General features: G+C 41.5%; 1 protein-coding gene across 3 annotated transcripts in view; it reads left to right on the forward strand.

The window, feature by feature from the left end:
* The window catches only part of mybl2a (v-myb avian myeloblastosis viral oncogene homolog-like 2a), a 34,722-nt gene that overhangs the window by 15,967 nt on the left and 1,749 nt on the right, over window positions 1–17,006 (forward strand). For all 3 annotated transcript variants that reach the window (XM_061985550.2, XM_061985552.2, XM_061985551.2), the window contains exons 9-11: window positions 9,070–9,736; window positions 15,228–15,461; window positions 15,526–15,717. In XM_061985550.2, coding sequence (XP_061841534.2) covers window positions 9,070–9,736; window positions 15,228–15,461; window positions 15,526–15,717 — 1,093 coding nt within the window. The remainder of the gene's footprint in view (window positions 1–9,069; window positions 9,737–15,227; window positions 15,462–15,525; window positions 15,718–17,006) is intronic.

Raw genomic sequence — 17,006 nt, forward strand, 5'->3', positions numbered from 1 at the left:
CACGCTGTTGTATCAGCATTGTCTTGCTGAAATAAGCAGGGGCGTCCATGATAACGTTGTTTGGATGGCAACATATTGTAAATGTTCTGTTTTTGCATTGCGCATTATTATGGTACACTCTCTTAGTGTATTTACGGTAACTCCCAGCATGCATTGCTCTATGCGCGGGCTCCGGTTGTTAGTCGGTTATGTGAACGGCAGTGGCCGGTTTGTTATTGTGTTCCCTGAACTTAAACTCAGTAAAGTATACGTATACAAAGAAAAAGGTTGTCGTCATTGAGTTATCAAATGGTAGCAGAGGATGTCTAACAACGCTAACTACAGAGTCCCTCCTGCGTTTGAAGAAAATAAGTCATATGAGAGCTGGAAAAATGAAGTTGAAATGTGGATACGTGTTACCGACCTCGATAAGGAGAAACAAGCATTAGCTGTTGCTCTATCACTGAGGGGGAGAGCTAGAGGTACAGCTTTGGAAATACCTGCGGATGATTTGAACAAAGATGATGGGATGAAGACCCTTGTAAAGGCATTGGATAATGTATTCTTAAAAGAAGAAAAGGACAGAGCTTATGATGCATACACAGACTTTGACAAGATCCGGAGAGAAAACGAAGTTTCCATGGTGGATTACATCGTTCAGTTCGAGCAGAGGTACAACAAAATGCGCAAATTTGACATGGTTCTTCGCGACGCTGTTTTAGCATTCAAGTTGTTAGATACAGCCAGTCTCGATGTTAAAGATAAACAGCTTGCGCTTACAGCTTGTTCAACACTTACATTTGCAAGCATGAAGTCAGCTTTAAAAAGGATTTTTGGAGACAATATGCAGCCGCCCACATGCAGCGGGGGAATTCACATGCTTGAAGATATTTTTTTGTGGATCAAAGGAAAAGAGACGGAAGGAAATTTCGTTCCCAACCCGACCAAAAGAGGGTGCCATTGACTGGCTCAAACCCACTAGATAGGTTCGACAGGAGGTCAAAGTGTGCAATTTGCCAGAGTACATTTCACTGGGCAAAGGACTGCCCAAATAAGGCTGAACATGTAAAAATGACAGAGGAAAATGCAGAGACAGAAGCAATTGAAGAGTGCAATGTTACATTGTTTTCTAAAGAGTCAGTATCTGATGCTGAAATATTCATGGTAGAAGCCTTAGGTTCAGCTGTAATTGACACTGCATGCACCAGAACAGTCTGTGGTGAAAAATGGCTAGACAAATACATTCATACACTGAAGGAGAGTGACAAGAAAAAAATGGAAAATACACAGCGTAGAAGAGCTTTTAAGTTTGGTGATGGACAAGTTGTTCATTCCGTAGAAAAAGTAAAAGTCCCAGCTAAAACAGGTGCCACATAGAGACTGAGGTGGTCTCAGTGAACATTCCTTTACTACTAAGTAAAACGTCACTTAAGATGGCAAAAGCAGTGCTTGACATTGAGAATGATAAAGCCACAATGTTTCAGAAACCAGTGCCTCTTGAGATTACATCCTCAGGACACTACTGTGTAAACATAGTGGACAGAGATTGCACAGCCACCCGTGAGAATGAACCCCAAACTGATGAGGTTCTGGCCATAAGAGATGGCATGAGTAAAGATGAAAAACACAAAGTTTTGGTGAAACTTCACAAGCAGTTTGGACATGCCTCAGTTGATAAACTAAAAAAACTTACTAATTAGTGCTGTAAGCAGCTGTGAAACATGTCTCAAGTACAACAAGCCCAAACCAAAGCCATCAGTTGGTCTACCAATGGCTTCAACATACAATGAAACTGTGGCATTAGATCTACACGAGCGAGAACCAAATGTGTGGTACCTCCACATGATTGATCACTTCACCAGGTTCAGTGCTGGTAGCATTGTTACCACAAAAAATCCAGTGAAATTGTGAGGCACTTTATTCATTCCTGGGTGAGTGTTCATGGAGCCCCATCTAAGATTTTTTGTGACAATGGAGGTGAATTCAATAATGAGGAAATGAGAGACATGGCTGAGAACTTTAATATTGAAGTGAAAACCACTGCTGCCTACAGTCCATGGAGTAATGGATTGATGGAAAGACATAACCCGACCCTTACAGAGATCCCGTTAAAAGTGAAGAAAAGCAGTGTTTGTGACTGGAAAGCAGCCCTAGATTGGGCCTTGATGGCAAAGAATACAATGCACAATGTGCATGGATTTGGTCCATACCAGCTGGTGTTTGGACAAAACCCGAAACTACCTTCTGTGCTGGTTGATAAACCGCCTGCCCTGGAGGGCACTACCATGAGTAAATGGGTAGGACAGCACATTTCAGCATTACATGAAACAAGGACTGGTACAATCTGGAGTACATTGAGCCAGTTAAAGGGGAACATTATTACCAGACCTATGTAAGCGTCAATATATACCTTGATGTTGCAGAAAAAAGACCATATATATATATATTTTACCGATTTCCGAACTCCAAATGGGTGAATTTTGGCGAATTAAACACCTTTCTATTATTCGCTCTCGGAGCAATGACGTCACTACGTGACGTCACATCGGGAAGCAATCCGCCATTTTCTCAAACACATTACAAACACCGAGTTAAATCAGCTCTGTTATTTTCCGTTTTTTCGACTGTTTTCCGTACCTTGGAGACATCATGCCTCGTCGGTGTGTTGTCGGAGGGTGTAACAACACGAACAGGGACGGATTCAAGTTGCACCAGTGGCCCAAAGATGCAAAAGTGGCACGAAATTGGACGTTTGTTCCGCACACTTTACCGACGAAAGCTATGCTACGACAGAGATGGCAAGAATGTGTGGATATCCTGCGACACTCAAAGCAGATGCATTTCCAACTGGACTGGACAGATCAGCTTTCAGGAAAAGAGAGCGGATGAGGGTATGTCTACAGAATATATTAATTGATGAAAACTGGGCTGTCTGCACTCTCAAAGTGCATGTTGTTGCCAAATGTATTTCATATGCTGTAAACCTAGTTCATAGTTGTTAGTTTCCTTTAATGCCAAACAAACCCATACCAATCGTTGGTTAGAAGGCGATCGCCGAATTCGTCCTCGCTTTCTCCCGTGTCGCTGGCTGTCGTGTCGTTTTCGTCGGTTTCGCTTGCATACGGTTCAAACCGATATGGCTCAATAGCTTCAGTTTCTTCTTCAATTTCATTTTCGCTACCTGCCTCCACACTACAACCATCCGTTTCAATACATGCTTAATCTGTTGAATCACTTAAGCCGCTGAAATTCGAGTCTGAATCCGAGTTAATGTCGCTATACCTTGCTGTTCTATGCGCCATGTTTGTTTGTATTGGCATCACTGTGTGACGTCACAGGAAAATGGACGGGTGTATATAACGATGGTTAAAATCAGGCACTTTGAAGCTTTTTTTAGGGATATTGCGTGATGGGTAAAATTAAAAAAATAAAACTTTGAAAAATAAAATAAACCACTGGGAACTGATTTTTAATGGTTTTAACCCTTCTGAAATTGTGATAATGTTCCCCTTTAACCTCACTGGCACAACAAGGTCAGCTGACCTTTCACAGGTTGACACTGCAGATTCAGTCATCGGACAGGGTGGAACAGCCATCTGATCACGAGGATGTACTTGTTACAAAGGATGTGTCATTTGAATCAGCTAAACTTACTGAAATCAGTAACTGGGAGAAACACGGTGTGTTTGATGAAGTAAAAAACATGGGACAAAAATGCATTTCCACAAGATGGATGTGTACACTCAAAGACACACCAGACGGCATAGTTCCAAAAGCAAGGCTAGTGGTGAGAGGATTTGAAGAGCTAAACCCAAAAGATCTCCCAAAAGACTCGCCAACATGTGCCTCAGAGTCTCTTAGACTACTCATGTCTGTGATATGTCAAAACCGATGGACACCCCACTCTATGGACATCAAGTCAGCATTCCTTCAAGGAAATGAGTTATCCCGAGACATCTATGTTCGTCCACCACCTGAAGCTAAGAGTGAGGGAACTCTATGGAAGCTAAACAAATGTGTTTATGGACTAAATGATGCATCACTGTACTGGTACAATAGGGTTAAAGAAACAATGTTGCAAACTGGAGGAAAGATGTCACAAATTCACCCTGCTATATTTTATTGGTTGGATAAAGATTGTAATGTGTCTGGGGTGCTTGCTTGTCATGTTGATGATTTCATCTGGGGTGGTTCACAGATTTTCACAACAACCGTAATCCCTCACCTGCAATCTGCCTTTCAAGTGGGCAGAGAAGAACATGACAGCTTTCGCAATGTAGGCATGGAGTATGTCACTGCAAATGGAGTAACATGTATGCATACCTGCCAACTACTCCGGTTTTCCCGTAATTAGTACGGTTTTCATCAACCTATTCCGGGTTACGGTTGCAGTGATAAAAAATACGGTTTTTCATTAATTAAAAAAAAATTTTTTTTTTAAAGTTTTATTCACGAAATCGCGTAACAACAATGACAATCGACACTGCTTCCCGTAACTTCCTATCGAGCCATTCCAAATGCCATGCGCGAGGCTATTTACAGCACAGCTGCCAAGCACGAGGCACCATGCAGTTGCCATTGTTTCCAAACGAGCGAACGATCATGGAATCAGCCGGAGAAAAATCGCAAACGAGTCTTAAACCGAAAAGAAAACTGCAGTCATTCCGTGAAGAATATTCAAAAGCCTATCCGGGAATAATTATCCGTTCCAAAAAGGGTGAAAACTACGCGAATTGCACCTTGTGTTCGATGTTTCGATGACGACATTGGAAAAGTATTGTCAGTACTTCTGTCTTTGAGGGAATGCAATACGGCTTCCACAGGCGAAAACATTTACAAAATACTCGCGGAAGAAATAGACTCAAACGAAATTCCTTGGCAGAATTTGGTTTGCTTTGCTGCCGATAATGCTGCAGTGATGAGGGGATCTAAAAAAGGTGTTGCAGCTTTCATTACGGAAATGTCTCTTTCGGTTTACATCGCCGGTAAGTACAGTTTGTAGCATAAAAAAACTCACAAAACATAAAATTTTAAGTAAATCTTTTATTACATAAACAATAAATCAAATCAAAAATAATTTCTGTGTACAGTATATCTTTTTATTTGTGATAACGATAACATGTTCAAAACAAGTAACCTATAACTATCATACTATTCTATTACTTCTTAATTCTATGATGCTATTGAATTACATTTTAATGAAGTAAACTTATCATAAAGTTACCATATCATTTTTGCAGTATGATCAATCTGATAGAATAAATTTGGATTTTAGCCACAAAATGGTAATGACACCAATGTTATCTATTGGAATTGTTTAGTACTGTTATACTGTTAAAAGTGTTTATACTATTTATGCTTTCAAGTCCAAGTTGAAGAAATTTTGTTAAATGTTGACAGCATAACTACCAAAATACAGAAGTATGTCCTTAATATTTTTGCAGTGCTATTTCTGTTGAAAAGTTAAAATGATTACATTAGAGATGTGATGTGCCACTTTTCAAGTGTCTGATGGCTTAAATTAATTTTCATTAATTTTTCATATTTTGAATTCTTTTGAAAGGCTTACAAAAAAACTACATTTGAATTGTAATTCCATGCTATTGACAGGACTATTAATTTGAATGAAGTTAGCTTACCATGTTTACAGTATGATAATTGTGATAGAAATGTGAATTTTAGGCACAGAATATTTTTTACACTTGAACAAGGCAGTAGATTATACAAGCTTGGACAGAAAGTTAATAATGACACCAATTTTTTTTTTAATGGAATTGTTTAGTACTGTTTTACCATTTATTTACTGTAAAAAGTGTTTATACTGTTTATACTTTCAATTAACAAATTGAAGTCTTGTGAAAGGTTGACAGGATAACTGGCATTAACTGTCAAAATAATTTCAAACTATTGAAGTTAGCTTACAGAATAAACATGTCAATCAACCCATATGATTTTTGCTGTAATATTTTTGTTTTGAAAAGTCACTGTGACTGATAGAAAAGTGATGGTTTTAGCAACATTTTGACCTGTCTGAATGCTAATAATCATTTTGCGTCGGCCTGAACCCCCCACCAGGACTTTGTCCTGGACCTACCGGGGCCTGCGGCCCCTGGACACTGGCTACTAGGTTTTTCTGATTTCAAAAGTTGGCAGGTATGTGTATGCATCAAGACAATTACATACAGAATCTCCAGCCAATTCACATAGACATCTCCAGAGCCATGAGACGGGATGCTCTTTTGACTGAAAGTGAAATTGATGACCTGAGATCAAAAATAGGTCAACTTCTGTGGGTTGCCAGACAAAGTAGACCGGATATTATGTTTGATACATGTGTCCTTGCAGCTAACATAAAACATGCTATTGGGCAGACTTTACATGACACAAACAAGGTGGTGAGAAAATTGAAATCAGAATCAGGAAAAGACAGTTCTCTAAAGCGAGTAGTGTTCTGCGACGCCTCGCTGGGAAACCTTACAGATGGAGGCACTCAAGGGGGACATCTCATTCTGCTGATGGGTTAGGAAGGAAGATTCTCACCTGTGTATTGGCAGTCAAAAAAGATCAGGAGAGTCGTACGGAGCACTCTTGCTGGAGAAACTCTTGCCCTTGCAGATGCTGTTGACAGTGCCATTTCTTTATCTGACCTTCATGCAGAACTTACCACAGGGAATGTATCACAACATGTCTTACCAATGGTGTGTGTCACTGATAACCACTCCCTTGCAGACGCCATCAAGTCTACTAAGTCAGTGACAGAGAAAAGGCTCCACCTTGAAATAAGTGGCATCAAAGAACTTCTTCAGAGTAAAAGAATCCAACAGATTCTCTGGGCACCTACAGGAGAGCAGCTAGCTGACTGTTTGACAAAATGAGGTGCATCCGCACTTCAGCTCCTAAAGGCACTCAGTGTTGGAGAGTGGAAACTGGAATAGAGACTACGGTATTCTTTTGTGGACAAATTTTTGTATACGTTTTTTTGTTGGTTACCATGTTCTTACATTTTCATACTTATGGACATTAATAATAGACTTTGATTTTTTGTGTTTAAAAAAAAAAAAGAGAAAAAAAGGTGGGAGATTGTAAATGTTCTGTTTTTGCATTGCGCATTATTATGGTACACTCTTTTAGTGTATTTACGGTAACTCCCTGCATGCACTGCTCTATGCGCGGGCTCCGGTTGTTAGTCGGTTATGTGAACGGCAGTGGCCGGTTTGTTGTTGTGTTCCCTGAACTTAAACTCCGTAAAGTATACGTATACAAAGAAAAAGGTTGTCGTCATTGAGTTATCACATATGTTGCTCCAAAAGCTGTATGTACCTTTCAGCATTAATGGTGCCTTCACAGATGTGTAAGTTACCCATGCCTTGGGCACTAATACACCCCATACCATCACAGATGCTGCCTTTTACACTTTGACCCTAGAACAGTCGGGACGGTTCTTTTCCTCTTTGTTCCGGAGGATACAACATCCACAGTTTCCAAAAACAATTTGAAATGTGGACTCGTCAGACCACAGAACACTTTTACACTTTGCATCAGTCCATCGAAGTGTTTCTGGGTGTTGTTGATAAATGGCTTTGGCTTTGCATAGTAGAGTTTTAACTTGCACTTACAGATGTAGCGACCAACTGTAGTTACTGACAGTGGTTTTCTTAAGTGTTCCTGAGCCTATGTGGTGATATCCTTTACACACGGATGTCGCTTTTTTGATGCAGTATCGCCTGAGGGATGGAACGTCAGAGGCTTGTTGCTTACGTGCAGTGATTTCTCCAGATTCTCTGAACCCTTTGATGATATTACAGAGCGTAGATGGTGAAATCTCTAAATTCCTTGCAATAGCTGCTTGAGAAATGTTGTTCTTAAACAATTTGCTCAGGCATTTGTTGACAAAGTGGTGACCCTTGCCCCATCCTTGTTGGTTAATGACTGAGCATTTCATGGAAGCTGCTTTTATACCCAATCATGGCACCCACCTGTTCCCAATTAGCCTGTACCCCTGTGGGATGTTCCAAATAAGTCTTAGATGAGCATTCCTCAACTTTCTCACTCTTTTTTTGCCACTTGTGCCAGCTTTTTTGAAACATGTTGCAGGCATCAAATTCCAAATGAGCTGATATTTGCAAAAAATAACAAAAGTTTCTCAGTGTGAACATGCAATATCTCGTCTTTGCAGTCTATTCAATTGAATATAAGTTGAAAAGGATTTGCAAATCATTTGTATTCTCTTTTTATTTACCATTTACACAACGTGACAATTTCACTGGTGTTGGGGTTTGTATGTTCTCTGAGCAACAGGAAGTCAGTGCAGTGACCTAAACTCTAGACTAATATGGTCGTATTTCCTGCTTCTAGTCAGGACTCTGTGATCACGGCGCCACCAGAAGTAGTTCCTCTGTGTTAGTGAGACTATTGCTATTATTGGTTAATGACATGTAAATTGAGTATTTCTGGATTTGATAAGTGTACTCCCATTAGCTGCATTGTTAGCCGCCTAATCTTGCCCTATTTTACAACTTAGAATGTGTTCTTGTCTTAAATGAGGATTGCACATGATAGATAACATTAAAAAAAGAAGTGCAATTTCCCTTTAACACAGTTTCTACTTTAATTCAAGTTGAATGAAATTTAATGAATGTTTTTTACAAAATAAAGTTAAAGTAGCAATGATTGTCACACACACAAGATTTGGTGAGATTATCTTCTGCATTTGACCCATCACCCTTGATCACCCCCTGGGAGGTGATGGGAGCAGTGAGCAGCAGCGGTGGCCGTGCCTGGGAATCATTTTGGTGATGTACCCCCCAAATGAAGGTAGTATATTTAGTGAGCAGAGCTCCAATGTTTGTCCTGCTCCCCCACAGTTGAAGGTAGTAAATGTTAGTGAGCAGAGCTCCAATGTTTGTGCTGCTCCCCCACAGTTGAAGGTAGTATATTTAGTAAGCAGAGCTCCAATGTTTGTCCTGCTCCCCCACAGTTGAAGGTATTATATTTAGTGAGCAGAGCTCCAATGTTTGTGCTGCTCCCCCACAGTTAAAGGTAGTAAATGTTAGTGATCAGAGCTCCAATGTTTGTGCTGCTCCCCCACAGTTTTGTGGAAGGCGCAGGGTTCCGCTCCTTCATGAGCACCATCAGTCCACAGTACCACAAGCTGTCCCAGCGTGCCGTGGCCTTGCAGCTGTACGACGAGGTGGAGAGGAGCATCAAACCTCAGCTCATCCGTGACCTCAAAGCCCGCCTGTCCAAAGCCCAAGACGGCGCCGTCCACGTGACCTGTGACCTTTGGGCGGGGGAGGAGCCGGTGGTGGTGGTGCGGCTCCACTTCATCAGCGATTCCTGGCAGATCCGCCGGCCCACCGTGGCCTTCCGTCACCTCCCGGGCGGCGACGTGGCCCGGGAGCTGGAGGCCGTGCTGCTGAGCTACGGCGTCTTTCCGCGCAGCATCGGCTACGTCCTGCTCAACAATGCCAAAGAGGCGCTAGCGTCCAACAGCCTGTTCTGCGACTACAAGATCATGTGCCCGTCCAACAGGGGCAGGCCAGACAACCACGACATCCTGGCCTTCCTGTCGGACTGCCCGTCCCGGTCCGAGGCGCCACAGTCAGAGCTGGACTTTGGTACCGGGATGACCTGCGTGGCTGAGACACTGCAGCAGGTCATCGGCTGGGCCCTGAAGAACTCCAGGGTGGTGGAGAACCTGCTGTCACACGTCCACAACGTGGTGGCCTTCTTCCGGGCCAGCGACTACTGGACTGAGGTAGGCTAAATAAGAAGACTGACTTCATCTTCATGTTCAACCTCTTGAGTGGACACCCTTGTCACGTGTGTTCTTCACATAACCCTTAGTCACATGTGTTCATCACATTAACCTTAGTCACATGTGTTCATCACATAAACCTTAGTCACATGTGTTCATCACAAAAATCTTAGTCACATGTGTTCATCACAAAAACCTTGGTCACATGTGTTCATCACATAAACCTTAGTCACATGTCTTCGTCAAATAAACTTTAGTCACATGTCTTCGTCAAATAAACCTTAGTCACATGTGTTCATCACATAAACCTAAACCTTAGTCACGTGTTTATCACATAAACCTTGGTCACATGTGTTCATCACATAAACCTTGGTCACGTGTTCATCACATAAACCTTGGTCACATGTCTTCGTCAAATAAACCTTAGTCACATGTGTTCATCACATAAACCTAAACCTTAGTCACGTGTTCATCACATAAACCTTAGTCACATGTGTTCATCACATTAACCTTAGTCACATGTGTTCATCACATAAACCTTAGTCACATGTGTTCATCACATAAATCTTAGTCGCATGTGTTCATCACATAAATCTTAGTCGCATGTGTTTGTCACATAAACCTTAGTCACATGTGTTCATCACATAAACCTTAGTCACATGTGTTCATCACATAAACCTTAGTCACATGTGTTCATCACTTAAACCTTACGTCACATGTGTTCATCACATAAACCTTAGTCGCATGTGTTCGTCAAATAAACCAAAGTCGCATGTGTTCATGACATAAACCTTGGTCACGTGTTCATTACATAAACTTTGGTCACATGTGTTCATCACATAAACCTTAGTCACATGTCTTCGTCAAATAAACCTTAGTCACATGTGTTCATCACATAAACCTAAACTTTAGTCACGTGTTCATCACATAAACCTTAGTCACATGTCTTCGTCACGTAAGCCTTAGTCACATGTGTTCATCACATAAACCTAAACCTTAGTCACATGTGTTCATCACATAAACCTTAGTCACATGTCATCGTCACATAAGCCTTAGTCACATGTGTTCACCACATAAACCTAAACCTTAGTCACATGTGTTCGTCACATAAACCTTAGTGCTGGATCAACTGTCTCTTAACTATCCACACAAAGTCCCTTTGGTGCCTTCACAAATGATCAGAAAGCACATACATCCTTAAACAAGCATATTGGTACAATAAAAAACATTTCCATCCATCTTCTTCTGCTTATCTGAGGTCGGGTCGCGAGGGCAGCAGCCAAAGCAGAAAAAGTCAAATCTATTGACATTTACTTCATCAAGAGTGTGAAATAGGTCTGCCATGGCATCTTTTTTTCCAGAAAAGTCCGGTCTCCTCACAAGTAAAACTTGATTTGTCAATTCTTCAATACTTGTGAGCGCCATTAATGTACTCTTGGCAAATAGTCTTTTAACTCCACAGCGATTCCCTCCGTTGTTCTTTGTGGGACTCGCTGAGTTAGATAAATGGACACAACTTGTCAAAAGGTGAAACAACTGATTTAAAATGCTGCGCCCTGCTTTTTGCCTGCAGGCGCGACACAGTGTTGGTGCATGGAGACTCACACAGAGGCACATCTACAAGATGCTCCAACAAAATGTTCATAAATAGAACTTCCATTGTGTATACCGTCTTTTCCAGACTGTAGAGCTGCACTCACTAAATTTCTGAATTTATTTTTCATATATAAGCTGCACAGGACTATAAGTCGCAGATATATACGTTGTGAAATGACTTATTTACACAGAAGTATTTGGTAAATGTTTATTTACATACCTTTATTGCTTCCAAACGGTGTCTGTAACAGGGCAGTAAAACGGTTGATCAAACAAAACAGAAGTCATGGTCATGGACCCACTAGCTCAGGGTTCCCCAACCTTTTTTCTACCAGGGACCGGTTTAATGTATGCATTATTTTCACGGACCGGCTTTCTACTTGTGGCAGATAAAAACAGCAAACAAAATTAGCATGAAAAATTAGCCTTTGGCTACAATCTGGCACATTAACATTGTATATGTCCATTAATGTGCATTGTCCAATGTACTATAACAAAGGAGTTCTATTAACAAGCTTATTGGTGTGTTTAGACTTAGACTTAGACTTCCTTTTTATTGTCATTCAAATTTGAACTTTACAGTACAGATAAGAATGAAATTTGGTTGCATTAGCTCATGGTAGTGCAGGATAAAAGAGCAATAAGGTGCAGATATAAATAAATAGATTACTGTGCAGATCAATATATTGCAGGTTTATGGATGTATGTTATATTGTCTTTATATTCCAGCCAGTTAATCCATTTTTGGGGGGAATTGAGGGGATTATTTTAATGCGTTCAAGAGTCTTATGACCTGAGGGAAGAAGCTGTTACACGACCTGGAGGTTCTGCTAGGGAGGCTGCGGAATCTCTTTCTAGAGTCCAGCAGTGAAAACAGTCCTTGGTGGGGGTGGGAGGAGTCTCTGCAGATTTTCTGAGCCCTGGTCAGGCAGCGGCTTTTTGCCATCTCCTGGATAGGAGGACAGGTGGGACAGGCGAAAGTTAAGTCAGAGAAAATGCGGTAGTTTATAAATTAATTAATGTTTCTGTGCGGCCCGGTAGCAAATACGTCACGGACTGGTACTGGTTCCCAGACCGGTGGTTGGGGACCACTGTACTAGCTGAACAAGCTAGCTCTCCAATCAGCTAAACAGACTCAATAATTCCACGGTGACGTCTTGTAGTGGAGCCCTTAGGGATAAATTTGTTCACTTTTGTCTAAAAGCGCCAAACTTGGCACAGGTGTAGTTCAGGGCATACTTAAATCATTTAGCTAGGGCGCCCGCGCCGGTGACCTTTGGGGTCGCCACAGCGGCCAATCAAATATGGCCGCCACTTGTAATAGCTTTTGTCTCTAACATTTGAAACAGATGAGCTACAAATGTAAACTTGGTGTCTATTTCATGTGTTTTGACAATTAGAAATGTGTTGGAATGCTCATTTTTATTTTTGGGTGTGTCTACACCCCTAATTTGCATATTTCCAAGTGGCGTTTTGCTATTCTGAAGACATTGGACGTAACTTGGGCATTGTTATGAGTAAAACCTGGTGTAACATGCATGATACCTTTTGTAATGTTTGCATGAAATGTCGGGGGCTGGGGGTCGGCTGTGGTTGTGACATTTTGAAGACATTGGTTTCGCTTAAAGGGCAACTACTCTTTGGCTACTTGCGGGGGAGGCCACGCGGAGGCTGTCTTCTTCTCTCCCTTTTTTTTTTTTTTTTTTTTTTTGGGGGTGGGGGGGGGGTGGGGTTGTTGTTGTTTTTGTTCCCCAATTACTTGACAAAAGCTGCACCAAGTGTGCACATCCAGGTTAGTGTGCGGGACCCTCATTGTTGGTGCATGGCTTTGAGGAGTGCTGGTCCTTGAAGGGCAATGTCATTGAATACTCTAAAAGGTTCAGGGACAGATACCGTAAGACAGTTGGAAGGTAAGGTGCCATCAAATTTGTGTCCTGGTTGTAAACAATACTTGTGTAAAACCAAGGCAGCCCTTGTCAACAAAAGTGCCTCATCTTGATCAATCAGTCTGCCACTTTTTACTTGCTTGCAATGTACGTCTCCCTCCCTTTCTGGTGATCACTCCAGTCAGGCAGAAAAGAGAGGAGATGTGTCTTGAATCTTGTTGTGTGAGGTTCATTATAACAACAGACATGCCCACGTTCATTCATAAGGGTTCTATAGAGTTGCCTTATACTTTAAATTGTGAAGGAGCAATCTGAATCCTCAACTAGGGCAACAATTTGCGCTTTAGTCAGAGGGTCAAAGGTTTCCCTGGATTCACTGGTAGACGTTTCTTCTTCTGATATGCTGGAAGATGTTTTATGTTGTGCAACTTGTGCTGCATATCTCAAGTTCAGATAACATTTGGTATGATAGTACACATCTACTGAGTGCACATCATACGCTTGAGTAACTAATCTCCCAAGAAGTTTAAAATCTTTACTAGATTCTGCCCAGCTTTTCATTTTGGAATCAACATTATTTGTTAATGCCTTGTGCAGATCTTTCGTATCCTCCCCTTCACACATCACACAATGAATACCACTGGTTTGGGGATGACTTGATCGAAGCTTTTTAGGACTTAATAAGGAGGGGACAGCATGATCCTCATGCTTTCGAGCCCTTTTAACACGAGAACTACTACAGTAGCTTCTGCGGCGTTTGTGGTATTTGGCCTTATTTAATACAAGTGTTGATGCGATACATGAACCATCGTTCAATTGATCAATTGTGACATTTATACATGAAGGTATGGCATTCGCAATTTCAATGAAATCTTTGAGATCCTTTTCTAGCGACAAAAGTCCTTCGCTTTTGGGTGTTTGTAAGGGGTCATCAGAATGTAATTGGCAGAGACAACGTAAGTCCCAATTGATGCTGCTGCTGCTACTATTACTATCAGATGATGTGGAGGCCATATTGTTTGATAATAGCTACACTGAAAAATGCATTACATGAAAATAAAGTTGATGATTTTCACAGCGTTAGATTAGGCAGTAGAATGACTGTACATAGATAAGCTCTTCTGTATGATTTTCACATCAGGAGAAGTCAGGAGACACAACAGTAGCCTGTCGAGGGACCAAACTATTATCACACTGTGTGGATAACCGTGTCGGAGCCTTCTCTGTAAGATACGTTTCTGTTTCTGTTGAAACAGAAACCTATATTACAGGGGGGAGGGGGAGTAACACTGACTTTCTCTACTTTTACTAATGTTACAATGAAATATATCTGTAGCTTTACATTCTACCTGTGTTGAAATATATGTGCAATACATTTTGGTAGATAATGGCTATGTTATTAATATGGAAATTAAAGTGCTCTAATAAATAAATGATCATAAATCTGATCATTCCAGTATGTTTCTGATGCTCAAAAAACTTAAAATAGTTTGCCAAAAGTATCAAAAGTTAGGGTACACCTAATTTTTACATAGCCGCCATCTTGGAAATATGCTAATTAGGTGTCCAGACACACCCAATCATAAAGATGATTTTTCCATCATATTTCTAATTGTCAAAAAACATGAAATAGACACCAAGTTTGGATTTGTAGCTCATCTGGTTCAAATGTAGAGGCAAAAGCGTGTTCAGGTGGTGGCCATATTGGATCAGCCGCTGTGGCGACCCCAAAGGTCACTGGCGCGGGCGCCCGAGCCAAATCATTTAAGTATGCCCTGAGCGACACCTGTACCAAATTTGGTGCTTTTAGACAAAAGTGAACGAACACACCCTAAAGTCTCCCTAAGGGTCCCCCACTATTGGTGAATTTACAGAGTAATTAGTGAAAGTGAAACAATACAAAAAGAATGTAAGTGAATAATACTAACACAGACACTGGTAAACCTGTTAGCGTATTAGCTAATGCTAGCTTGATGACAGTATGTCATATATGATGTGTCCTGGTCCAGGTTTTGTCCAGGGAGCACAGTGTGTCTTTGTCCAGCCACTGTCGCTGGGACTCCATGATGGTGTCTCTGCGCCGCATGGTGCAGGAGGCGGCTTGGAACGGCGTGATGGCCGTACTGGCGCAGGCTCGCAGCGAGGCCAGCGACATGGCCAGCGCACCCCCCCTGGTCATGGTGAAGAGGGAGCAGGTGCTGGACATCCTGGCGCTCCTGGAGCCCTTCCAGGGCGCTCTGAAGGTCAGCCTGTTGCCACGGTGACCGTGCTGGGGGGCTGTACTTCATGGCCGCTCCTTACTTGCAGGCCTTGTTTGGAAACACGTCCTCCGTCATCCCCGCGCTGCTGCGCCTGGACAAGACCTTGGAAGGGTGCAGCAGCAACTACGCCCACTTCCACAGGTGTCTGCGTGCTGGCCTGTGTGCTCGCCTCCAGGTGCTGATGGAGCACCAGGACTTGATCGTGGCCGCCGTGCTGGACCCCAGGACCAAACTCAAGGTACCACTTCAACCTTTATGACAAATATCCCATCGGAACAATCCACTCACCCTGGGAAATCAAGCTACCATTTTCCAAGGTCAAGAAAATTCCAGTAATTCCCAGAATTCCTGGTTTTCCAAAGCCCTATATTCACCTCCTGCTTGATAGTTTTTACCGTCCACATTCTTCAACAGTTTTTGACCATTCCGCCTTCAAAACATTCTTCTTAATTGGTACAACAAAAGTCATTCCTGGTTTTCCCGAAATTCCAGGAATTCCAAAATACCCATTCTCAATTCAAACATTTCACGACCGATTCCAAAAATTCCAACACCAACTAGAGATGTCCGATAATATCGGCCGATAAATGCGTTAAAATGTACTATTGGAAATTATCGGTATTGTTTTTTTTATTATCGGTATAGTTTTTTTTTTTTTTTTTTTTTTTTTTATCAAATCAACATAAAAAACACAAGATACACTTACAATCAGTGCACCAACCCAAAAAACCTTCCTCCCCCATTTACACTCATTCACACAAAATGGTAAATGGGTTATACTTGTATAGCGCTTTTCTACCTTCAAGGTACTCAAAGTGCTTTGACAGTATTTCCACATTCACCCATTCACACACACATTCACACACTGATGGCGGGAGCTCCCATGCAAGGCGCTAGCCAGCAGCCATCAGGAGCAAGGGTGAAGTGTCTTGCCCAAGGACACAACGGATGTGACTAGGATGGTAGAAGGTGGGGATTGAACCCCAGTAACCAGCAACCCTCCGATTGCTGGCACGGCCACTCTACCAACTTCGCCACGCCGTCCCTTGTTTCTTTCTGTTATTAATATTCTGGTTCCTACATTATATGTCAATATATATCAATACAGTCTGCAAGGGATACAATCAGTAAGCACACATGATTATGCGTGCTGCTGGTCCACTAATAGTACTAACCTTTTTAGTAATTAATTTTCATTAATTACTAGTTTCAATGTAGCTGTTTTTGTATTGTTTTACTTTCTTTTTTATTCAAGAAAATGTTTTTAATTTATTTATCTTATTTGATATTATTTTTTTTTTTTAAAAGTACCTTATCTTCACCATACCTGGTTGTCCAAATTAGGCATAATAATGTGTTAATTCCACGACTGTATATATCGGTATCGGTTGATATAGGTATCTGTAATTAAAGAGTTGGACAATATCAGAATATCGGATATCGGCAAAAAGCCATTATCGGACATCCCTAACACCAACCCATTCATATCATCTAGGACTATCGTGCTACTATCAATATTTTCACAAA

This window comes from Nerophis lumbriciformis, linkage group LG23, assembly GCF_033978685.3.
Source record: "Nerophis lumbriciformis linkage group LG23, RoL_Nlum_v2.1, whole genome shotgun sequence".
Lineage (NCBI taxonomy): Eukaryota > Metazoa > Chordata > Actinopteri > Syngnathiformes > Syngnathidae > Nerophis > Nerophis lumbriciformis.